At 42.6% G+C, this 25,000-nt stretch overlaps 1 protein-coding gene across 4 annotated transcripts in view; it reads right to left on the bottom strand.

Annotated features, from left to right (window-relative positions):
* ZEB2 (zinc finger E-box binding homeobox 2) overlaps nucleotides 1–25,000 on the bottom strand; it is a 115,315-nt gene that overhangs the window by 2,933 nt on the left and 87,382 nt on the right. For 2 of the 4 annotated variants that reach the window (XM_054830612.1, XM_054830610.1), the window contains exons 4-9: nucleotides 23,139–23,210; nucleotides 16,497–16,685; nucleotides 15,580–15,794; nucleotides 12,942–13,050; nucleotides 10,092–12,061; nucleotides 7,896–8,076 (exon numbers count right to left, since the gene is read on the bottom strand). In XM_054830612.1, coding sequence (XP_054686587.1) covers nucleotides 7,896–8,076; nucleotides 10,092–12,061; nucleotides 12,942–13,050; nucleotides 15,580–15,794; nucleotides 16,497–16,685; nucleotides 23,139–23,210 — 2,736 coding nt within the window. The remainder of the gene's footprint in view (nucleotides 1–7,895; nucleotides 8,077–10,091; nucleotides 12,062–12,941; nucleotides 13,051–15,579; nucleotides 15,795–16,496; nucleotides 16,686–23,138; nucleotides 23,211–25,000) is intronic. The other 2 variants (XM_054830611.1, XM_054830613.1) reach the window with 2 other exon arrangements.

The following is a 25,000-nucleotide window of genomic DNA, read 5'->3' as shown; positions in this document are numbered from 1 at the left end:
TCGAACCAATGTTTGAAACTCAAAACCAGTGCCAAGCCTAAACACATCTGGTTGATCCCAGGCCACAAATAGCACAGGAATGCCTTCAACACCTTCCAGAACTGCCATACTGAAAGCTTAATTCCAAAATAGAGCTGACAAAAAATACTTGTCAGCATGATGCCACACGACAAAACTCAGCAAAGCATGATGCAACCGTGAGATATCCAGACATAACATATGGTACAAAGATTGGAATTAGTGAAGACCGATCACCAAACTTAGATTGCAGAAGGCAAAAAATAAAATCAAACATTAGTACCTTCAGCCAGATTTTTTTTATTTTCTAAATGTCAAATTATAATCTTAGTGTCATTCAACTGAATGCTCCAGAGTGGTGCAACCATGCAGGCAGATACGGTGCCAATTGGTCATTATTTTATATTTCGTGCTATTTTTACGCATATAGCAATGTTGGTATTTGGTGCCTGAAATGCGGAGCCCTGCTTTGCATGTCTTATTGCTAGAGCGGATCGTTAGGAACTTATTAGTGAACTGGCCTGATTCCTCGGATGCATTTATCATACTTAGCTAATGTGGCATGTGACCAGAACAGGAATAAACTTCACACCAGAGCCTTCTCATCCTGCCAGTTGTAAAAGGGTGGTATTTTGTTAATTCTTAAAGAAGCAAGAGCAGGGAGAGGAACAGTATGGTGGAGGGTAGGCAAGAAAACCCCAGCCGAGAGCAAAGGGCCAGGAAGATGGGAGACCGTCACTGGCAGCACCAGCATGGAAGGAAATCCAGCAGGAAAAAACCCCAAAAACTGTTTTCAGGCCACTGAAAGTTCTCGACTTCCAGGAAAATTCAAGTTGCTCCTTTATGAACCTGATCTGCTTTCTTTTCCTCTGCAGTCACTGCCGGGACTCGAGAGCAGAGAAAGTCAGGCATCAAAAAGAAAAATTCACTTCCATAGCAAAGTTGCTAAGAACGAATACCATGGAATATGCTAATTTTTTTTTGCCCAATCTAGTCACAGCTACCTTCAAGTCCCACTGTGAAAGTTCACATTTAATAAGGTGTGATTAACGAATGCTCAAGGAAGCCAAAAATCGTATGTTATGAAATGAAGGGGAGATCTGGCAGGAAGGAAAATACAGGAGAAACCACAGATAGAACAATCCAAGTGACAGGGAAATTAGTGGATGCCTGGAAATTGAGACTCAAACTACGTTTCTTTGTATGAGAGTTGCCTAAGCTTGCACACATACAGGGTTTCTTTTTTACCTTTATTTCTCTCTACGGTAAAATTGAAAATTCAAGCTTGATATATTGAATTATAGCAGTATTGCTTTTACGACCTGTTTCCTAAATATGCATTTCTACCAATTTAACCTCTTGGTTAAAAGGCAAGCTTAGAAGAAAACTCTGGGCTTTGAGCTGTACACATACATTGGCTTTGGACCTCCAGCCTTGACCTGAGGGTCCAGCAAATCCAGAGCCAGGAGCACAAGTTGGGCCATGATGGGGAAATCCCAGCCATAGCTCAGGAGATTTTAGCACAATCAAGTCACTGACTGAAATTAGCTTAAAATCCCAAAGCACTCTCGACCTAAGCACGGCTCAAACCCCAGCGCTGCCAGAAGAAAACCCTCATGGTGAGGTAGGAGCTTTCCCAAGGCCACCAACCACCCAGCTGGATGCACCAGATATGCCTGCCTGCATCCCTGCCTCATTTCAGTTGTCCTGCTGGGGCTCTCACACCAATGCACTACCCTCCCTTTGCTAGTGTCTCCATAATTTTGTTCCTCTTTTGTTCCTCGGAGGCCTTCTGCTTTTCCTCAGCACCTTTTTTGTGTCCTTCTCCTCACTGAACTTCTGCCCACGCTGTCTCAGTCCCTCCCTCTGACTTACTTTTCCCTAACATCAGCAAGCCCAACCCTTGTCTTGTTCCACTTCTCCACAACACCGCTCCTTCTCCATTACTTCATATTTCCTGATTTTTTTTTTGATGCCCACTACATTTGATGCCCACTACACCCTTCTCACCCCACGTTTCCCTCCTCTTCAAGCTGTACTCCATCCAGTTGCCCAGCACTTTTCCTCTCCTCAAACAGAAGTCAACCACCTCCACTGCTTCTCATCCAGACTTGCCTCCACCCGCCCTTCCCAAAGCTGGGTGATGTGCTCGTCCCTCAGTCTTTGCCTGCTTTGCTCATCCCTTGCACATGGCATTTGTTCAATGCTGCACCTCCTGCTCGTGCTACCTGGGGCCTCCCCCCAACCAACACAGAGGTAGCCTGGCAGGGAATCATCCATATTTTATAAATTAATTTAGAAACGAGATTAAAATACTTCGTATTTTCATATTAATTTATATTATTACTAAAAAGGCTATACTAGAGCTATTTAGTCTGCCACATCCATATCAAGGACTCAGTTTTGATCTGAGGGAACATGACAGCTTGAGCAAAGTTCTTTGTTCAGACACCACACAACATACCTTCGCGGTGTGCAGCACGCAGCTGTTACAACACTAATTGAAATATGTTTTAAAATGTATCCGGTTTCCGAACATTTGCAGAAGAATTATTTTTTTTCCCCTGCGCGCAAAACCCAGTATTTCAGCCATTTGAAAGAAGTGCCTAATCCCTACAATGCATTAGTAGGCCATAAAATAAAGCTGAAGTAAGGTATTTTACACTGGGAATGGGGGTCGTCTACAATCGTAGGTGGATGGGGAGTCCCCTCCAATTGTAGGTAGTCTCGGCTGCTTTATCAGCTATTTAGCTAGCACGCAGTAAAAGCGTTGTCATGCAGTGTCATAACATCAGTGCATGGGTGGAAAGGAAGCAGATTTGGACATCCCACCCTACAGGTTTTACCCAATCTCAGCTGAGACGACCTGTGCCGTCCCTGTGTGGTGGAGCTAGGAGAGAGGTACCCAAGGCAGCTCGAAGGAGGGCTCACGAAACGCTTGTGTGGATGCCTGATGTAAATGCCACATTTTGCAGTGAAACTAAATGATAAACCTCTCTCAAATGTCTAAAGGAAATGTTTGGGCTTTTTTTTTTATTCCACCATCTGCAAAAAGAGGTTCCCACAGGAGCTTGTGCTCAATTTACAGAGGGGAAATTATAACTAATCTGTTTTCAAAGTCTTTAAAATTGCATTTCTGTTAAAAAAAAAAACCCAACCAAAACCCCACAACAGAAAAAATCTCTAACAGTAAGTATCTCTGAATCTTCTAGGGCTAAAAGTCTTTGACTGAAAAGCTATGCATTTCCCATTTGCAGCGGTATAAAAGTCATAAGACATCAGATCATAAGCTGTCACTGGTCCCAGACTAAGTATCACCCATCCTTTGCCTAAGGCAAGTGGGTCTTTCTTCTACGGGAGGGGGCCAAACAGAAATCCCACTCTTTGGAGGAAAGAAGGAAACATTTTTGTGACAGTTTGTTTTTATTTTTTAAAGGCAGTTCTTTTGAAGCTGCTTGGGGGTTTGGATGTTAGATGTAGTCCCAATGGAGATGGATTAGCGGCCAGAGCACAGTGAAGCGGTCAAAGGTGCAAGATAAATGCAATTTATATATAATTGCCCAAGCTGCACCTGTTCCGTTTTGAATAGGAGACCTTGTCTACAGAACAAATTTCACAAGCAGAGAATATATCCTTTTTTTTTTTCTTTATTTGAGTGTAAAATGGGGAATTCTAAACTTGTATCAGAGTAAAGCAAGGAAAAATAACCTTTAAATAGCATGTAAATTTTTTATGAATCAAGCTCTAAATAAAGAAAACTCCTGAGCTGGGAATTCAAAATACTAGCCAGAGAGAGCTGATTTGCTACCAGGCTCAAGAACAATATTTAGTTTACAGAATCAATCTGGAAATAAAACTAGTGCTTGCATCAGCATGAAAGCTACAAAAATAAAAAAGAGGTCTTAATAAAATATACAGTGGAAAAGGAAGGGATGAAAGCACTAGCACAGCTATGAGGCCCTCAACAGCCCACACAAGTAATAAAATAGAATATGATGTAATATAGAACAACAATGAAAGGATTTAAAATTTCTAGGTAGGATTCTGAAAAACTGTTTCCAGCTTTTGTTGCAGAGCAGGCACGCTGCAAGTTTCCTTGCGAAGCTACACTAAAGCTGGTGCGTAGCAGACATGGGCGTTGACGACGGCAAAACAAACGCTAACCTTCACCTTACTCCTGAATCAGCCCAACGCACTGTTGATGACCAAGGGGGACTGGATTGCTACCCAGGAGCCAGGATATTTCTCTATTTCTAGATGCTCCATTCTGTTTGCTCTCCTGATCATTTACCCACTACTGTTTTCCCTCCTTAACTGCAACGCAAAGATTTTTTTGTTCGCCAAATGGCACCAAGGCTTTGCCATGAAGGCAACCACCTTCTTCACCTTTGGTAAGGAAAGTGTCTTGAACCTTGTGCTAAGCAGCTTGGAGAAATCTGAGATTAGATGCCTGCAGTATCTGCTCAACTAATTTCAGCCCGACCAAAGTTAGGATGAGTTCATAAGACTTCACAGGCTCTGCACCCTAATTACAGTGCTGCATCCCCTGGATTTAAAGAAATAGGATCTTGTGAAGTTCCACCTCTAAGAGGGACACATAGTTTCTCTGAAAATTAAATGGCATCCCAAAATTAACTTGGCAGAATTTGGTCCTGCAACAAGCAGTGACCTCTACACTAAATTTCACATCTGCCAGAACCAATGCAATTCACTCATTGCAGTAACGCAATAAATTTTCCTTCTCCACGTGAAGTTAGAAGCTATTGCAGAATACGACTAATACTGCATAAATTAAAAATTATGGATTGTGACATTTGGGCCCCTGTTTCTACTGTGCTCAAGCGGTGACAGAGGTAATCCCAGCCCCTTGATCTGCAGCCGCATGGTCCTACCAAAAGTTCTTGGGTTGACTCAAAGAACTGGCCAAATTCCATTCTTCTTCTTACCCTGGCAGAGAAACTCGGCTCCACTGCAATACCTATGACATTCCTGTTTTGTCCTTTACAACAGTTGGTGTAGCACGTGATTATGCAGCTCATGTAGTTTTACCTATCAATGTTATTTTTTGCTCCAAATAATTTCTCTGGGGTAAATCTTTAGGGGTTGCAAAGCAGTCTGACCTTTTTAACTTTTATTCTAGCATTGGCTGCAAGAGGCATGTGGACCATGAGAAGTGGTGACAAATAAAAATCCGATTGTGCAAATAACAGAAAAAAAGACCTAAAAAAGCAGATAGATTTTTTTTTACATAGGAAAAAGGACATTGGTATAAACAACATCCACTATTTGTGCTTCTCCAGGAAAGACAGGAAGTGTTCCAATTCCTCCTAAAATATGTTTTTAATGAAGTAACAACGAATCGTGATCAGCTGGTCAGAAAGCAGCAACACACTCAAAAAAAGAAGCTTTTTTTCTTTCTCAGGCTTCAAAAAGTTGACTGAAAAATCTGGGCCTACTCTTGCAATGACCCCAAATGCAGAAGATGGTGTTACTTTCAATTCGGTTCCTTCCAGTGAACACGGACTGCAAATTCGCACCTATGTTATTAATGCAATTACAAGCTTTTTCCAAAACTATCAAATTAATTTGAAATTCACTTAAGATGCACGCTAAGCCATTAGCCAAAGTCCCAGTGCAGTGTGCCTCCTGAAGGCTGTGAATGAGTTATGGAGGCTAGCCCAGCCAAGGTCTTCAGAGCTCCCAACCACCTCTATCTAACGTTAGCGTGATGCATGGAGGCTCCACAAAAGCAAACGCGTCCTTAATAATACTTCACACTTTACATAGCGAGTTCCATCGCAGGATTTCAGCCTGCACAAATTAAGATTTACAACACCCCGGAGAGGCGGGTTGGTATCATTTCCCTCTGTTTCAAAGATGGGCGAAGGTGAGAGAAAGATGAAGCAATTTGCTAAAATTCGCAGAGGAAGTCTGTGGCAAGGCAGAAAAGAGCACGGCGCGCTCAGCCTCAGCGCCTGTGCCTTTGCCGCAAGACCATCCTTCCTGTCTCTAAATGCCATGCCCGAGCTTGATGGTGTGCTGTAGTTCTAGCGTATTAAATACGACACCGTATACATGTTCTGGATCATAAGGCTGAGTCCCATAAAATTGACAGACGTGGAGATGAGATGCCGAAAGGGACAGAGCAAAGGAGAAAAGTCCCTGCGCCGCAGCTGTGTGGTATTTTTCGAGGCAGTAGGTTCCTGTGCTACTTAAGGATCAGAACATATTTTTGCTTTTACGAATGCAGTTTATTTTGCAAATCAAGGTGATTGCACACATTTCAGCTTGTCAAATTTTCAGCCTTTCAACCATATGTCTGTCGACCTTATGGACTACCAACTTTATGGGATTCAACCATATGTCCAGATCCCGATATATATGAAGGCCAGTTCTAACATAAGAGCTTTACGGTAGTAGTGTAGTAAACCATAATGTTTGCAGATGGCTGTAATAAAATCATTCAGGAGAGGAAAGGTGCAGGGACGTAAAGCCTTCAAAGCTTCTTCTACTGAATAAACAATTTGATCTGAATAATGTAGTGGAGAGCACATTCCACCAATGAACTAGCTGATCTAGTCCAAAATGTTGCTTTTAATTTTCCTTCCTAATCCCACATGTATTTTAACTTCCTTTTTTATTTTCCTGTGTGGGATTAGCTTAAAATTTGGAAGAAAAGTATAAGAAGGAAAAATAACAAAGTAAAGATTTTTTTTTTTAAAGGTACAGTCCACTTCTGAATTGTAAATTTTTCATATGTGAAATGCCAAATGGTTATGTGCAGCCTGGAAGATGTATTAATAGAGAGGTATAAGTTTTTTACCATCACATGGTGAGATTGAAGGATGATGTGACTTGCTTCATTTCCTGAAGTGGGACTCAGCTTTCAAAGTTAAGGAAAGTTTCCTCCTGAGTAAGCTTTTTCTAACTCTAGGAAGTTGGAGTTTGGTTTATGTCCTGCTGCACAATAATTCACATGATAATTCACGTTCCCTTTGTCTAACATAACTTGATATCTCTATTATTTGGGGAGCTCCGGTCCCGCTTTTCCCTAAACGAAACACGCTGAGCCGATGCGTCCCCCTCGGAGAGCTCCGCACCTCCGGGCTCATGCCTGTCCTGGCTGATAGCGGGGAAGGGAGCGCTGCCTGCAAGGGGAACCACGGCCAGCATAGGTGTGATGGAGGGTCTTTTTCAAACCAAAATATTTTTCAAGCTGACAATCCGCGGCGAGCTTTGGCAAGCTTCCTTGAACTAGACAAAAATCAGTTCCTACTCGGGAAAGAAGGAAACCTTCCCTGGGCATTAACTGAGAAGTGAAAAAGCGAAACGCAACCTGCCTGCACTGCTGGTGTGCGACATCACGGCGAGAGCAACCCCTGTGAGCTGTTTACTTTCAGATAACTTGGCCAGAGCCAGCTCCTGCGCTGCTAACGTCAGTGGAAGTTTTTCTATTGGATTAAATAGTGCGGGGTCAGATAGTGTCCAAGAAACAAGAAATACGCTGTCACTCTACCTTCCTGTGCCAGACTTTGTGTTGACCAAGTTGCAGTCCTTTCTGAGTGTTAGTGCCTGCCTTATTTGAAGAGGGCTCATCCTGCGAGATGCTGAGTGCCACGATTGCCACCGCGCTCAACATGACATGAGCTCACCTAGCACCTGCTGACATTCACCCCATCACATCCAACAGTCCTTTCCCAAGCAATAACCATTAAAAAAAAATAAAAATAAGCTGAACTGAGCAAAATGTATTATTTCTTCCCTGTTGAAAGCCTCAGCACCTGCTGAACCGTCCCTTGCACAAGTGTACTCGTGAAACACCGTGAAGAGCGTAGCACAGACCTCAACCCTCCCCTTGGCACGCGCGGCCGCCCTACCTGTGTGCTCGTATTTGTGTCGCAGCAGGGAACTGCTCTTCTGGAATGTCTTGTCACATAAGTCACACGCATACATGCCACTTTCTGTCTTCTTGATCTTCTTTCGGGACAGACAGGAGTCGGAGTCCGTCATGTCGTCGAGGCCGGACATGTAGTCTGGGGTTCCATCAAGCAATTCTCCCTGTGAGGGAACCACCCGTCAGCGACACCCGCTTCCACCACCGCTCCTTCCCGCGGAGCAACCAACCACCCCAGAAAAGTTAAAATAACGTCTGCTGAGGATGGTGGTCCCTCTTAGCTTAGGAACCCGTTGGTAATGAAAACACAGCTGATGGGAACGGTGAAGATAATGAGGAGCCTCCTACTTCTCTGCCTTCAACCAACTTTCTGGTTTTGAGCACTCTGCAATAATATAATTTTACACAAGAGGATGGTATTTATCATAGTGGCACGAAATGTTTTCGAGGAGCGGAAAGTGCGAAGGGGAGGCTCTTTATGGATGGCAAAAGGTATTGTAATAATTTACAGGGGTGAGTGTAAGCAACACTTTCAAAAACACTGAAACTTGGATATACTCTGTATCTGTAGAAAGGTTTTAATTGAATTTTATATTTAGGTACAAATGTTATTATTATGCAATCCATTTAAATGTATGTCTCCCGACTAAAGGCCTCAAGCTATATTTTTATATTTAATTTTGTAATTTGAAATAGGGAATATTAATAACACTTTTTATCAATGTTCTATCTATGTTAAAACAGCCTTCAGCATTAAGCAATAATGAATGTGGATCAGTAAATTATTAAGTTTCTTGATATTTATTTTGTCTTGATCCAAAGAGAGTGCAAACTCGCATGATAACATACATTTCCATTTGCTATCACACAGTTTGGTTTTCTTAGACTAGGTTTGCACTAATTAATATTAGAGAAGATTAAATAGGCTTAAATACATTTACAAAGAGGGCAGATGTACTGTAAATTGGAATAGTGGAACAGCTGTTATGGAGGTGCGGTGCTATTTATGCTCCTATTGTGCAAAGAGGGATTACAGCCTGTAATGTAAAACCATACCTGATTTTCACATTTGAAACTATAAAACATTTACTAGTCAGTAAAATTACTAATAGACCATAATAGGACATAGGGGAACACGCGCAAATGTAAAAAAAAATTATTAATCTATAATCAGTTAATCTCATTTAACTAAACTCTGTACATTTTATCTGAATACATCCAGCAAAAAGCTATAAAAGTATGTGGCTTCTGTAGAGCAGCTCTTCGCTGTAGGCATGCAAGCGGCGAAATCCTTTACTACTCATGTATTGACTCTGGGATGACCTGAGAAAAGGATTAAAGGTTGTACCCAGGCACGAAGAAGTGCTGACCCAGATTACATGCCCAGGGAAGGACTTTGTCTGTGATTAAGGGCCCTAGCTGCTACCTCTCCAAATAATTTCATTTAATCTCTGGGTTTTTTCAAAGCTGTTCCAGATGACTAGCAGGATTAAAGGACTGGTAGTCTGGGAAGGGCAGTAGGTGGGCTGAAGGAAGGGGCTACGGTGAAGGAACGCATCAAGGTTTCTCATCCCCCAGACTTTCATGAGAAGAGAGAACACCTTTCCCATGCACAGTGGGTGAACCATCCCCCAAAAAACATCGAGAAGGAAGCTTTGAGGGCTTCCAATGGGATAGAGCTGCCACGAGGCCATATGGACATCTGCTTAGAGGGATACAGATTTGCGTCCAAGTGTGGGGGTGATCCCAAGAGGTCTCCCACTGCTCCTTTTCCCCACGGTGAAATGTAGTTATGCCCTGCAGAGATCAGCTTCCCCACAAAGTTTCCTTTTTTTTTTTTTTTCTGCAGGATTGGATTTCTCATGGACATCATTATTATCATTATTATTAATTATACAATTCCAATAAGAAATGACTGAGCTCTTAACAGAATAAAACCATAAGCATTATGCCTATTCAAAGGTATTGACACTGCTTCTGAATCCAAGTAGAGGTAGTCTTAAGGTAATTGCAGTTTATTTTCCTACTCCACTGCATTTTTGCAAGTTCAGACTAAAATAAACTCTGCTGGTTTTGTTGGAAATGTTGGGTATAGCTTTGGGCTTTTTCTTCTGCAAGAGGACATATCACAAAATACTAGATTCTAGCCTTTCAAAAGGAAGCGGCTGCAACAATTTACCTGAAATCCTTGTTTCCGCTGGTACTTTCTCCTTTGCTGCATATCGGCAAAAGTAGCTGCTCCAGTTGGGTAAGTATAGGCCATATGTGGTAGGAAGCTCATCTGATCTAGTCCTGGGTATGGTCGCAGCCCAGGAATACTGGTCTGGACTGGTGGCATAAAAGTGGCTGGGGGAAATGCGCTCTGTGGTGGAAGTGTTGTGTATAAAGGTTTGGCACTAAATGGGTTCATACCAAATACTGGGTTAGTGCTTTTATCCAGACTATTTGAATTAGAAAACTCCTTCTTGATAAAAGTCAAGTTCAGTGGCTCATCTGAGTTTTCAGATGATGAAGAAACACTGTTGTGTTCTAAATTTACACTATTAGATTTTGCTTTGTTCTTTGTGGCTATAATACTTTTGGGTTCCTTCATTTGTTTTGGTAAAGACAAGTCCAAAGGCTCAGCCTGAAGCTCCTCAGAAGAGAAACTGTTTGGAGTGTAAGAACTACTGTGGGAGTTTTTAGAAGATGTGGAAGAAAGATTTAAAGGAGAAGGAGTATTGCTCCTAGAGTGGTCCAATTTATCAACTGGTTTAATATTGGTAAAATGAGGAGGTTTTGTTAGCCTGAGAGGAGTATCACAATTAGTAACACTGTTATGGAGTTCAGCTATAGATGGTGAAGTTATAGAGTCCACAGGCTTTATCGGAGATCTGGCTGACAAAGAGTCTTTAGTGGGAGTGTTGTTGGTGGCAGCCAGCGCCACCTTGGCACTGGCCCTTTCCAGTGATGGTGACCTGGAACTTGAATACTGGTAGACTTTTCTTTGTTCAAACCATTCCTTCACAAATTCCTGAGGAAGGCCAACAGCAATGGAAATTTTCAGTAGTTCATCAGAGTTGGGTTCCATATTCATAGCATAATATGCTTTAAGTACAGACATGTGGTCCTTGTATGGGTTGATGGGGCTAGTCATTCCTTTCTCAGAAAGTACTGATGACAGCAAGAGGGTTTGCTTATCAAACACTCCAGGTTTGTTGGGAACCATGTTCTCGTGAGGCTGAAGGACTGCCTTGATTTCTTCGTTCATTTTACACAGGTAACGCTCATGCTGATGCAACGGAATGGGACCAGGAAAGCTTTCTTTACAGAACTGGCATGAAAATGGAGTGGATACGTTATGGTTCTCTATCATCTTGTCTTCAGTTACCAGGTCTATTAGGGTTCGCAGCTTCTCCTTTTTAATGTTACTGAGCTGCCTCCTGGAGTCTGTGGTTAAGCTCTGGAGGCAAGCTTTGGCTTCATTGACTTTCTCTAATGTATAGTCAATAATACTTTTAGTGGCACCATTATGACTTACTACTGGAAGACCCACAGGGGGAATATTGGGGGAGGTAACTCCTTGTTCCTCGGCTTGAGAGCATGAATCCTTCATATGGTAAACCTTCAACTTGGAGATCTCTTCAGCCTTGCAGTCCATTTTCTGCCTGGAAACCGTGTTGTCCACGATCTGTAGGACCTTCTGCACCTCACTTAAATTACTGCTTACTGCAGGAAACCCAAGCAATGGTGCTTCCATCCCTACACCTAAGTGCTGCATTGGACTTTGAGCAGAAGCATGAACTCCTAAGGGGCTGGTTGCTCCAAGTCCACCATTCATAAAAGGACTAGTTGCACTAAACCCATGTGAGGCCATAAGAACCTTATATTCATTGAAATCTAGTGGTTCTGTTTTAATTTTCAGTAGGCCTGTTTGTTCAGACATACTAAGTGGTTTGCCATTCTCCAGCTTGTTTCTCAGCTGTGTAATGGCTGAATTAGTAGGAGAGGAAGATACAGAATTAGGAGAAGAACCCGTCTTGATATTGTTTCTCATTCTGCCATTTACAGAGATTAAACCAATACACTTCTTGCTGCTGATGTGCGAACTGTAGGAGCCAGAATGGGAGAAACGTTTCTTGCAGTTTGGACACTCATATGGTTTTTCACCTAAAATGATAATTAAAACCAAATGTTAATTATCATTGTCGCTGCTATAATTGCAAGCGATCGCATTTAATACCCAACTGATCGTCTGTGTATCCAGTGATTAATAGTGAGGAAAATATTAATTCTATGAATATGGTCACATGCCACCACTGCTCTACCCTCCTCTTTCTTGAGGGCAGTTTGGACGCACGGTCTCCAGCTGGCAACGGCCACCAAGAGAGATTGGCTCCAGACTGGCCATTGCAAGTCACAGGCAAGTATCCTGTGGCGAAGGGAGTCAAATCAAATCCAGGCTGTTCAAATGTTATTTGCTGCTTCTTTTTTTAAAGAAAAAAAAAAAAAAAAAAAAGAGGAATTTTCACTGGAAATGAGCACGGTATGAGAAACTGAGTCCTGATGTCAGGACCTCCACGTCAGCATCGGTGGAGGTTTGTGCCTGGACAGAGCCCGGTGGCGTTTCATGTGCTGAATGCTGCGTCAAGTGGGAGAGCCAAAATGCAGGAGTCATTCAATATGAGATGCTTTGCGCTTACTCGTTATCCGAGAATATGAGCTGTATTTCACTTGGGGGGACTTTTTGTTATGGAAAATATAATGGACTCTTCAGGGTCCGACTGCACAGAAATGAGTGAACGCTTCCGAACTCAAACTGCCGAGCAAACAATCTATATTATTTGCAGGAAGCTTTACTATTTCCAAATCTTTCAGCGAGACCGTGGTATTAACAGCATGATAAATGAGGATGACTCAGATATCACTTATGAAATACCTTAGTAGCTCCAAGAAGCCAGAAGCAGAACTGTGTAAATTTTAAGCAGTCTTTAAAACTCAGCTAATTAAACAAAATGCAAATGAGCACACCAGCACCTCCGCTACTCACCACTGTGAATTCGCAGGTGTTCCTTCAGATGGTGTTTATATTTGAAGGCCTTGCCACACTCAGTGCATTTGAACTTGCGATTGCCTGCTCCTTGGGTCAGCATTTGGTGCTGGGAGGAAAAAAAAAAAAAGAAAAAAAAAGACACCAACATGAATTTTATGCAAGAGAAACCATGAATTTCTAGCTTAAAAAACAAAAACAAAATTAATGTAGCTCTGAATTTATCAAGCGGACCAAAAGGTCTGCATGTACATTTATTTGTCTCATCAGTGTTGCAATAAAAATCAAAATGTTGGCAGTAAACCGAAACAAATGAGAAAGTACTTTCACATGAGCATTCGATATTTGCTTTAGAATTATTTCCTAAGTCTCTCATCAGAAATGTGTTGCTTTAAGGTATCTTACGATGAGAGAAACTGTTTTATAAGAAGATTTGTGGCTCTTAATATTCCTAGCAGATTCTGAACATGTGGGACTCCACTTGTTTAAAAATTCTGTTTACTGCGTGTGTAGGAAAGACAGAAACAGTGTCGTTACTGGCATTTCGTGTAAGATTTAATTCATTATCAAGCAGAAGAGACTGCGTCTTCGGTGTGAGCTGCTGCTGGAAATGTTTTTTAAAATCGCAGAGCAGCAGGGAAGACTTGAGCTACCTTTTGTGCTGTGTTTTCCCCCGGTGCTCTTCTGAGGGGCGAGGGAAAGTTGAAAGTTGCAAGTGGCATAAAGATATAATCAAAGGCAGCTGACCTTTTTGCAGCAAGCAAGGAAAGCCCCATGACTTTGAATTTAGAGAGAAAAAAAAATAATTTTAAAAAATCATAATATTAATAATAATGCAGCCAAGCACTGTGGATGCTCAAGGTAGGAGGTCAGCCTTTTGCAGGCAGCCACAACACAAAAGCCTATTGCAGGAGCAGGGAAGAGGGGGGGGGAGAAAGGAGGGGGGGGGAGAAAAAAAAAAAAGGCAGCGCCGAAACGGTATGACAACTGCGAGGGTGTGCTGCCTCTTCCCACATTCCTGGCGAGACAGATGGTGTTACATGGGACACAGGGAGGTTTGTTCAAACAGCAGCAACCTTCAAAGATCAAGCAGAGCCCAGCCCGCCGCGCGCCATTGAGGGACCCGCGCTCATATGTTGCTGAGTTGCATAAACAAACAGCAACAGCTGTTTTGTCTCCCCCCATCGCCCTCCGAGGACTACTATAAACTTTAGTTGTGCCACTGTTAATATGATACAATCATTTTAATTTACTAATTGTAAATGCCATGAGCAAATGAGGGGACTTTTCAACACCAAAGCTACCATTCATAATGCGCCAGCACCGGCGCGCTCTCGCATGTGAAATTTCAGGCGGTTACGTTGGATAAATATCTAGGCGGTGGTTTGTTTTTTTTTTTTTCCCCCTCGGTGTCTTTAATGACACGAAGCAAAAGAAAGAACCTTACGGTGGATCCGGTTAGGAAAAATACACATGTGAAAATGTGTTTCTCTACCAGAAAAACCACGGGAAGGAAAGAATAGGAGAAACCGCTCCAGAATCATTTATATTGATTTAAGATCAAGCAAAGGATACGGTTCTCTTAAAAATTGCTAATTGCAAAAATCGCGTGATTAGGAGATGCGTGTTTGCCTAACTGAATTTACCTTACGCTGAGAAAAACCTACCAAGAGAAATACAGCCGACCATGACTTTCAGGTTTTTAAGGAAAAAATAAATACAGCATAAAGCCTTTACAATTTGACGCAACGCACGCATCTATTTATTTAAGTTTGAACCACGCCATTTGAGTTTCCATTACTGCCCTCCATAAGATGGATTTTCAGAAGTTATTCTCCGGTGAGGACAGGAGTAGTTTTTCTGCTGGTACGTAAAGAGTTGTGTGGCACAGGTCTGTCGCCAGCCTGTTTAGGAGCGCTAGGGAAGCTCAGTCACCTGTTTGAGATACGCAGCGTTTCCTTAAACGCAGCACCGATATAATATTACATGCATCACATCGAGGAAAAAACTGCTTTGATTTATTGCGGATACGCTGCCGGGCTATACAAACGATAGCAATGCCGCAATCCTAGTGCATGCGTGTGTTAGTGGCACAATCACAAATGATAGCCTGTGTGTACTGTAGGAAGAGTTATTCTCAAAATGTGTAATTATGTTTAACAAACGATTATACCAAATACGCATAATTTCACATGATTGAAAAGGTTACTCGAAAAGTAATGAAAAAATATTAGCGGATCTTTTAGTATGTCTTGGAGCTCCTATTTGCAACACTGCAAAGTAAAACTAGGTGAAAAATGGAATTAAAATTGCTGAGATGTTTAATAATGTATAATTAAAATGCTACAGTTTCATTCACTTTTTGAGGAACATAAAAACGAAACTAAAGTCAAGTTAAAGTGCAAATAAAATTTCTAAATTAGAAATTAACACACTCATTCGATCGTGAACATAAGACTATTAAATCATATTAGAAGAGACCATCAAAAAATCATTTAGACCTCAATTAAAGCTATTACCATTAAAAGATCTGCATCTTCAAAATGCCATGAAAAATTAATAATGATTGCCAATCAAAGCAATATCGTTTCTCTAAGGGGTTATTACAGAAAGAAATCACTTAAAACCAGCCCCCCACCTGATCTGTCCCTGGCTTGTGTGTCACCATATGCCGCTCGAGCTGGGTGCGGTAGGCAAACGTGTAGTTACAGAGAGGGCACGAGAAGTTCTCCTCGTTCTTCTCGTGGCGGTACTTGATGTGCTCCTTGAGGGACGTCAGGCGCTTGTAGCCCCGGTCGCAGTAGGGGCAGGTCAGCAGTTGGGCGAAGGCATCTGGAGTTCCAGGTGGCAGGTCTGGACCCCGGGATGGAGGGGAAGGGGGGGAAAGAGGCAGGCCAAAAGGTCAGCAAATCAATGGCAGCTCATGGGCTGATTGCCCGGGATGGTATGAGAGGAATCGCTGCAATCTGCTGCCCGGGAGGGAGGGACGGCGCTTCCAACCGGCGGCGGGAGGCACCGGCACCCGCGCACGCCCACGGCAGACTCGCAGGACCCGCTCCGGACCCCGCTAGGAAATTAATTATGGGCATCGCTCCTCCCGCAGACCTCGCTGGCTGGAAAACTAAGAAATACTTTTCCCGATCAATTGGCGATTTGCATTCCAGCCCAAGCTCATTACGTTACTTACGCCATTGACCGAATCCTTCCTATCGACGCTTTTCCAATTATTTGTCAAGGCGTCGGAGAGCGATGGCTCGGCTACCCCGTCTTTTGTTGCATTAAAACTCGATTAGAACTTCCCAAACTCCCAACTAGAGCGGCAGCCTTTCTCCCGTTTACATTCAGCTCTTCAGTTCACCCCGCCAAATAATACAAATTTGCTGACTAAAAAATCACAATACACTGAAATTACAGCCCCAATCTTTGCTCATGAAATTCCATGCCGCTGCAGCTGTTCTTCAATTTTTAAGGTAAACACCCAGGCATGCAGTGCATTTATAATTGCAACAGCTGCACGAGGTCAGGATACTGGCTAAAAATGAATTACAGCCTCACCATTTTCTTCTTGCCCATTGGCCTCTGGAGTGCCAAGGCGAGACAGTTCCTCGGGGGCTTCGGGGTAAATAATGGCTGTGTCGCTGCGCTGCAGGTACTCTGCTATGCTGACTGCGTGCCCATCTCCTTCCTCCAGTTTCCTTTTGGCAAAATATTCCTCAAAGTCCGACGTGCAATTTGCGTTCTTCACTAAAACGAGAGAAGAGGAAGAGAAAGGGGGTTTGAGCGCATCCTCCCCGAGAGCTCGGGGCAGTTAACGTTGCAGGCTGAGCTGGTGTGCGTGCTGGAGCTGCAAGGCTGGGGCTGCAGCTGGACCCTCGCTCTCATCGGTCTTGCTCCAGCTCCTCATAAAATTAATGTGGGCTTTCCACCAGCGTGGATGGAAGTAAGGGCGGGCTGTTAAATTAACAAGAACACGGGCTCTATGGGGCAGCAGGAGAAGTTTATGAGGCTTGGGTAACGCAGGTAATCCTTCATCTATGGAACCTGAACCTTCAGGGGGCTCCTGGGGGACCCATGGCTTTTGGCATGAACACAGCTCGACCTACGGGGCTGAGCTCAGCTGCCCCCAGATCCCACAGACCCCGAGACGGTCCCTGCATCGGAGGCCGTAGCTGCAGGTAGCAAGGACCACAACCGCTCCTCCTCCATGAGAGGTCCTGCCTCGGGCTGCTCTTCTGTGGTGGGCACGAGAAAAGAATTGCTCACGACATCTTCCTTTTTTTTTTTTTTTTCCCTCCCTGAAAAATTAACTTACAATGAGAGAATAGGTTGTTTTGTAAAAAAGTATTGCTTCATAGATTTCTACAAATAGAACCACATGTTTTAGACCATAACAGGGATACTGAGCCCAAAACCACTTTTACAATCTGTACGAGAGTTTTCCTTCTTTTCCTTAAATGTAAACCCAATTTTTTATTGTCCATGCAATGTCCATGAAACTTAATATATGCTCAACCACAAAAACATCCTGTTACTAAAAATATGTTTTCTCCTCCATGTAGGAACACTGCATACAGAAAAGACTTGAAAAACGCTGGGATGTTATAGACAAATATTAATATAATTATACCAGGAAAAAAAGGAGCTGATCATTTTGTTTCTCTCTTTTTTTTTTTTTTTTTTTATTAAAAACTCTTGGAAGACACAGTTGGTGGCCGGGAAATAAAGATACTTGGTTTTAACTGACCGTAAATGAAAAGAACAGCTTATGATTGATTACATTTTTAATGTATTTCTCCTTAGGTGAAATAAGAAAATGAGGCAATGCCATAAACTATTCTACAGTTCATGTAAAAGTAAAATATTGAATGCCACGATTCTGCTCTCGCTGACACCGGGGAGCAATATGGAGTAAACCCATGGAAATCAAAGGGGTTATGGCCCTACAGAGTTATACTGGTTTATAACCATTGGAAATGAGAGACTAACCAGCTCCTTGGCGTTTAGAAACAGGTAAATGCTTTGCCTCGGTTTCCTACGGAAATGCAAGGTGATGCTGGCAGTCAAAATGGGACGTGGCCTCTGGCTGGGGCACAACTGGAAACCTGAAAGTGCCTGATTTGAAGCGCTGATCTTGCCACCATCAATAAAAGTAGATATTCAGCTATGCAAACAAACCTCATCCCTTTAGCCGATAAAATCAAATCCTCTGGCTGAGACAAATATGCCCTATTTTTCATATGAGCTGAGCAGCTTCTCAACCGTTCTGCAGTATTTAAGTGACAGTGACCAAATGGCACAGGGCACGGGACCCTGTTTTTGGAAGGAAACTTCTGTTGCTATCGCAGCAGCTTTGTAGGGAATCGCTGCACCACCACAGAGCTCCTCCCTTGGTCCTTCTGTAGCTCCTCTTATCATTTGTTATTAGCAGCATGAGAAACATCATCTCCTTTTTTTCCCCCAAAATCCCAACTTCTGGAGAAGGGGAGCGTGACTACGGAGAACAAGACCGAGTGCCTTACCGCCATTTTGTTGCTGTGAGAGAAATATGACAAAATGGTGGTTGCTGAAGTACATCTTATGCACGGGAGCATCAGACTATGTTTTTTACTTCGTTTTTATCGGAACAAAGCTGAGGCACGGCTTTTTACATTGGAAACCTGACTTTTCATTCCCTTGCTATGCCTAGATCTTCCAACTGTTGTAAGATCATCCACCCTCTGGCTTAACACTACCCCATCTCTGCTCCTTCTCTTGGCTTAGCAATAAAGCCAAGGAAAACAAGTTTATTTTTTGCCAGATTCAGGCCATGACCCAGTAAAAGCTACCTGTGAAGCAGGGAAAGAGAGCTTTTCTCCAGAGAGAAGATATGGGAGCAGGAAGGGGAAAGGGTGGGACGGCTCCAAGGGATGGCTCCATGTGTCCTTCTCCTCCCTCCAGGCAGGCTGGGGGGGTTTGCAGCTTGCAACTTCATTTATAGGATGGGGATTCAAGGCACCGAGCAAGGCCTGAGTTAATATTAAGAGCTTCAGTCCCAAACTTGAACCTAAATGAGGTTCTTCCTTCCTGGTCCCCAAGTCTATCTGGAAGCTGATCCAACAGGCTGTGGAGAACTGCTGTGATATTACTGGGCTTGGCTTCCTAATTCTCTGGATTATTTAGCTTCTATGTCTGCGCATGCAAGCCGGGAGCTAAAGCAAATGTTTATGTCTACATTATAAACCCCTAAAAACAAGGGGATTTAGTGGAAAAGCTGACAGATCCTTAACTGAAGCAATACAACCAGTGCTGCAACGCTGCAGATTGACACGAATAGCAAAAGGTGACCATGTGTAGCTGGTTTCTCACCAGCAACGTTACAGACAATTCAGACATGGCTGGAAGCTCACCCAGTGTTACTAAAAAGACCCACCTGATAACCATTAGGTTTTTCTCTCAATTTCTGGGGGGGAAAGGCGTGCTTCCTCCCACCCCCCCTGCCCAATGCCCTAATTTGTTTTCCGTGCAGAAAGTCATGTTCCTGGATTCCTCGTGGGCTGACACTGCACACACACTGCACATCCCCTCCTGCGAGGCAAGAACTTCAGCGAGATCTACGGCGGGTGACCTCACCAAATAAGTCTTTTTTTAATTAATTATTGGAGCCTGGAGAGCAGAAATATTTTCAGCTCCAAAAGCTGATGTGGCCATGTCACATAAAAATAAAACACATTAAGGAAAGCTATCTTTGGAGGCATTTAGGACCTTTCAAGATAAAGTGAGAGAGAGGTTCAAGGAGCTTGGGAGACCAGTTATTTTGTGTGGGAACTCGTCCTGCGAGATGGTGATAGCTGCCCTTAATCGCAAACAAAGCTAATAAAACCACAGCCTTCATTAGCCAGGAAGTGAGAGGCCCCCATTGGTACACACAGATTACAGCCTGAAAACGGCCTGTCCTCCAACCTGCCAAGTTTTACTTCTGTTTTCCTCCCCCCAAAGGTTGGTTGTTTTTTTTCCCCCTTCTTTTAATTATATTGAGAGATCTTTACTCGAAGCTTGTCAGATGTTAGTAATCAAAACCAGGATTTTTTTTCTGTTTGTTTGCAGGGAATTTGTTAATCTATTTTCTGCAAACATCCCAGTTGTAATAACCATAGCAGGTACAATAAAATCAACCATAGGCATTTATTAATTCACATTTTAAATATCTCTTCTGCAAAACATCTTTTTGTTAAGTAACCATTTCAGAATTCCCCAGAAATATTTACAAATTTAGCAGGACCAAAGACTAAAATTTTCACTCTTAAGGGTCACTTTTTGCTTTTCCACTATAAAGCCTCCATGGCTCATTATAAACATGCAGCTGATTAATGTATGGATAACCAGATTTCTTTTTTAAGTACCACTAGGAAGTGGCCATTCTGACATTAGCAGAATAATTTAATAATTGAGACTTTTTCTTTTAGTTTTCTTTCTCTACTAATGATGTTCTGCAATGAATTTGATGCTAAAAATACACCACAGTTGTTGCATGCACCTACAGCAACTCTGCGGTTGGATGTATGTGAATGATTCTGAAGCTGTATCTCCTATCTCCGTGCTCAGCCCAGGTCCTGGAGCACAACAAGACCTGGTGTCACGAGGGAGAGATGCGTTGTATTAAAAGAGAGACACCTCCTTGGCCCATCTGGAAGGGCTCATGTTAATCTGTAGGAAGACCTAAATGGCATTCCTGAAGACCAGGAGGTCACTGTGGTGCGGCTTTCGCTGAAGATGGAGTCACTAATCCAACTTCTTTTATTGGGTCGAGTCTCAGCCTTGCCTCAGCTGTTTTGTTAAACACCAGTATTAAATCCCCCTACTACCTGCAGGGAAGAATTGAGGCCAGACACTTAAGACAGGCCCAAAGCCTACAGTGAGGCTGAAGAAGAAAACTTTGAACATTTCCTAGACTAGGTAGGAAGGATCTCCAATGGCTCAGGGACTGGCCTCTTCCCTTTGCCCCTCAAATAATGGTTGGGGCACCTCGACAGGCAAGCCAGGGGAGTTTTTACTCCGCGTGAAGGATGCTGCAGCTCCTAACTGTCACCTGGCATCTTCCACTCAAGGTGAAAAGACTGGCAAAGGCATTTAGTTTATCAGATGATTTGATATGACTAAATAAACTGACATCGCTCTTTAGAGACTATGGAGACTGCAGCCGTTAGAGGAACATGTTCTACCCAACCTGCCCAGGCATCGGCCTCCACTGAAGGAGGTGGCTCTGAACACCTCAGCGATAAAAGGTTTGAATTAAACACTAGCAGAGCACTGGACAACTGGTAACGGTTGTTTGGACAAGCCACCCATTGCAGCAAATAGCAGCTGGAGTAAAGAGGAGGCTGGGACTGTTGCGCAGGACATTTGGGGAAGGAATTGCCCAGTGCAACGTCCAGAGCAGCGTCTGCATTTCAAATGCAGACCACCTAAATGCAAAGCACTCTTTGAACCACAATCTTGCAGTGTGCCAAGCCAGGTAGGGGCAAACCTTATCTTCTCCCCCCCAGAAAACTGGTTGCAGAGGAAGCAGGACACCCCACGGACCACATGCAGAGTTAGCAGCGGGGCTGTGCGGGGGCTCGACGGCATCCTGCCCCCAGAGAGATGCCGTGAGCCGAAGTCGAGCAGGCAGAAGAAACCATCAGATACTGGAAGGGAAGGGGCTAAGAGGACATGAAGTCTTCCCCCTCGAGCAGACCACATTGCAAGTATGAAAGAGTCAAGGCCTGTTATGGTAAAGAAAATATGTGCAAAGGAAGTCACAAGGACTGATAGGGGACCTCAAAGGCTCTGGTAATGGTAATTCAGATAACCATCAAGTCTTATTTCTGAATCAGACGTCTTTTAAAGTCCTGTTTCTCCAAGCGCTAAGCACAATTTGTCACTTTATTAACGTCCCCTGGAAATAAAAAAGCTTTCAAAATACATATTTATCCAGATCTGTATGGCAACATCGTTAGGTCTATAGGTAACGATAAACTGTGCCTCGGTGCCACCCTCCTTTCATGCATAATAAATCTAATGGATGAAAAAAGCAGTGACATGGTTTTATTTTCCTATTATTTTCCCCCTCAAGAATTATAAAGTAAATTTCTTGTGTTACTTAATAAGAGCATTGGGGTTTTATGTGGGTGTTACCAACATTAGGAAAGTGTGAGTAATAAAATCCTTGCAAGACTTAGGTACCACCTTTTACAGTAATATTTGTAGAGGGCATTACCTATGAACTAAATCTCACAATGGAATGCATAAAAATGTACTTATACTAGTAAACTCTTACTTCTAACCGTGTAAATCAGGGCTATCTGCAACATCTCAAATTGTGACAAAATGCAGGAGAAACGTCGGGTGATGTATGGCATTCAGCTGTGCTGAGGATGGAGTGGGGCCTGGTGGCCTTTGGAAAGAACATGGTAAACCCCTGAATTCATTTGGATTAGAAAATAGTAACAGAAACCTTTTGCTGTTTTGCTCTGCTACAGAAAAAAAAAAAAAAAGAGATGTCTCGGAGATGATGCCTGCTAAATATCTCTGTCCCCTTTCTTGTTCCACAAAATGTATTGATTTCTAAGAAGAGGGGAAAGAGAGAGATGTGGAAAGTGGAAAAAAAAAAAAAAAAGATTAGCCAGAAACATAATAATCTCATAAATATGCATTTAAAGTGTGTGTGTGTCTGTGTATCTATGTAAGGGGTTTATGTGTGTCTGGCTGAAAAGATGTTTTCAGTCTCTGAAGTAGCTTACTCTGTGCACCACGCGAATCTGGGGTTGCCAAGAAGGTGCACCCCATCCTCATTATCAAGCTCTTTGTACGGTCTCTCTCATTAAAAGACTACTGTATCTTGGTCCAGTTACTTTAAACTACGCTATAGTCGCCCTCGCTGGGAAAACATCTCCTCATGCTGCCGAAAACTATTAGCTTACAAGGATGCAGCTGAAAGGAGTGAGGGGCTGAAATGTTGCAGAGCACGGGAAGGGTAGCAAGGACTCTCACCGAGTTGTTGCTGCACCGTTGTGCTCAAATTGGGGAAAAAATTTTAAAAAAACGGGAAAATTATGAAATGTTTCCTAACTGTTAGACTGAAAACAAGAAAGAATTTGTTTTGTCACTTCTTCTCTTCATGCACAGCTAATTCCACATGCTACAGAAGAAAAGCGATGCTCCCATCACGCAACGCCTTACCTGTACCATTGTTTCCAGTGGTCTGAATTGTGGCTTCAGGCCCCATAGTGTCATAATCTTCTTTCATTTCTTCTGTGAAATAAGCATGCACACTTTTAGCATTTGCACGTTACTGAATTGCTTACAAAGCTGGGGAGCACACGGCGGTAAGAGGGAAGATCCTGCTCGGGGCAGGAGAGAAAAGGGCTGTTGTGGACCTCTATACAATGGCTTTGTTCTGGCAGCTGAATGAGTTCAGCGGTGCTGGATGGACGGGAACTTATTTACTTTAAACATGACAGCCAGTGGTGGAAAACAGAACTATTTGTTCGGAGTAAATGAAGGGCTTTTCCCGATATCAAATGTAATAAGCAGTCAGGTGATAAAAAGGGATTTTTTTTTTCTTTTTCTTTTTTCCGTATTTAAAAGAAATAATCAGTTAACAGGCACTGTGAGGTCTATACCTGGAAGAAACTGCAAATACAAAAGGAAGATATAAGAAGTTCTTATATCTCTATTTCTATCTATCATCACACAGATCTTGTGAGCTGTCATCGTCATTTTAACCTCATTTGAAGCGCAGCATGTATTAATAACAAAATGTGACAAATTTTCGACTGTGGGCAGTTCTTCTCTGCCCGTACGATTTGTTCGTGTCTTCTGTGCACTCTCTGTGCACTGTCTGCCTTTATGGCCATAAATTGGGTTAATTCACATGCAAATGAGCATGATACATGTAGAATTATTTCCTATGTATTTATCATGGATCGGTTTACTTTCCATGAAGCTGGGGGGGGTTTGGAGTGAGTTAAAAGAGCATTTCGAAGAGGCTGGATGCAGCTCCATCACGCTTATTTTCCTAGATGTTTCAGCCTGCCTCAGAGAGCCTGTCAAACTTGGTTCCTTGCTGCTAATTTGTTAGTTCATGTGCAACAGGTATTCACACATACAGCCTGGTTAAGATTTAACCCTCCAAAGAGTTTTCACAGGCAAAAATAAATATACATAGCATTTCTTTCTCGCCTTTTCAACTTCTAAATGCCAGCCTTTCTTTATTTGAAGACATGCACAAACATACAGTCTCTCTTATTTTTTTAAGTGAGAGACTTTACTATTTGAGATTTAAGTGAAAAATCTGCTTTAATCTTTCGCTTAGCTGCGCTGGTAAGAATAAAAATGCCAAAAGGCACCCAGAAATGGTTCAACAACGACCGAAAAAAAAAAAAAAAAGAAAAAAGAAAGAATTTCCCAGAAACGAACACAAGTCAATGATGATTCAGGAAGATGGATGCTGCTCGGCCAATCAAATGATAGACTGGGAGGAAGATCAAAGCCTGCTATTAAAATCTTATTGATACACGAAGCATTAAAATTCGTATTATTCATTTTTTGTGCGAAAGATTTTGATGAGGACAGAAACTGGCCCAGTATTAATCCATTTCCATGAGAATGATTTGACTGAAGATAGGGGAATAATATAAACAGAGCACATTCTCGGTTCATTCCTAAATTTGTAATCTTGTAGTATTCTTCAGATGTCACATTCTACAAGTAATTAGTTGGTAGAATAACAGGTTCTAATTGTATCATTCTAATCAAAACTAAAGCACAGAATGACTTAATTCAGAGCTTTACAACCAGCGTACAATACTGTGGTATAAATATACATGTTTATGGCTTTGAAGCTTAAAAAAAAAAAAAAATGAAAGCTCTTAAGTTAAAATATGCAGGTACAAACAGATGCTAAATTTGTACAAAAGCATAGGATATGCAGACCAGATGAAAAATATTTGTTTAAACTGTACAGCAGACAAGCCAGCCTTGATTCTTTTCCCAGATCTGGCATTCTGCCTCTCTAAGGATCATTTTCACGGGGATATCTT

The sequence above is a fragment of the Grus americana genome, chromosome 6 (genome assembly GCF_028858705.1).
Source record: "Grus americana isolate bGruAme1 chromosome 6, bGruAme1.mat, whole genome shotgun sequence".
NCBI classification, from domain to species: Eukaryota; Metazoa; Chordata; class Aves; order Gruiformes; family Gruidae; genus Grus; species Grus americana.
The sequence above is the reverse complement of the archived record's forward strand: the minus strand, read 5'-3'. Positions and strand labels throughout refer to the sequence as shown.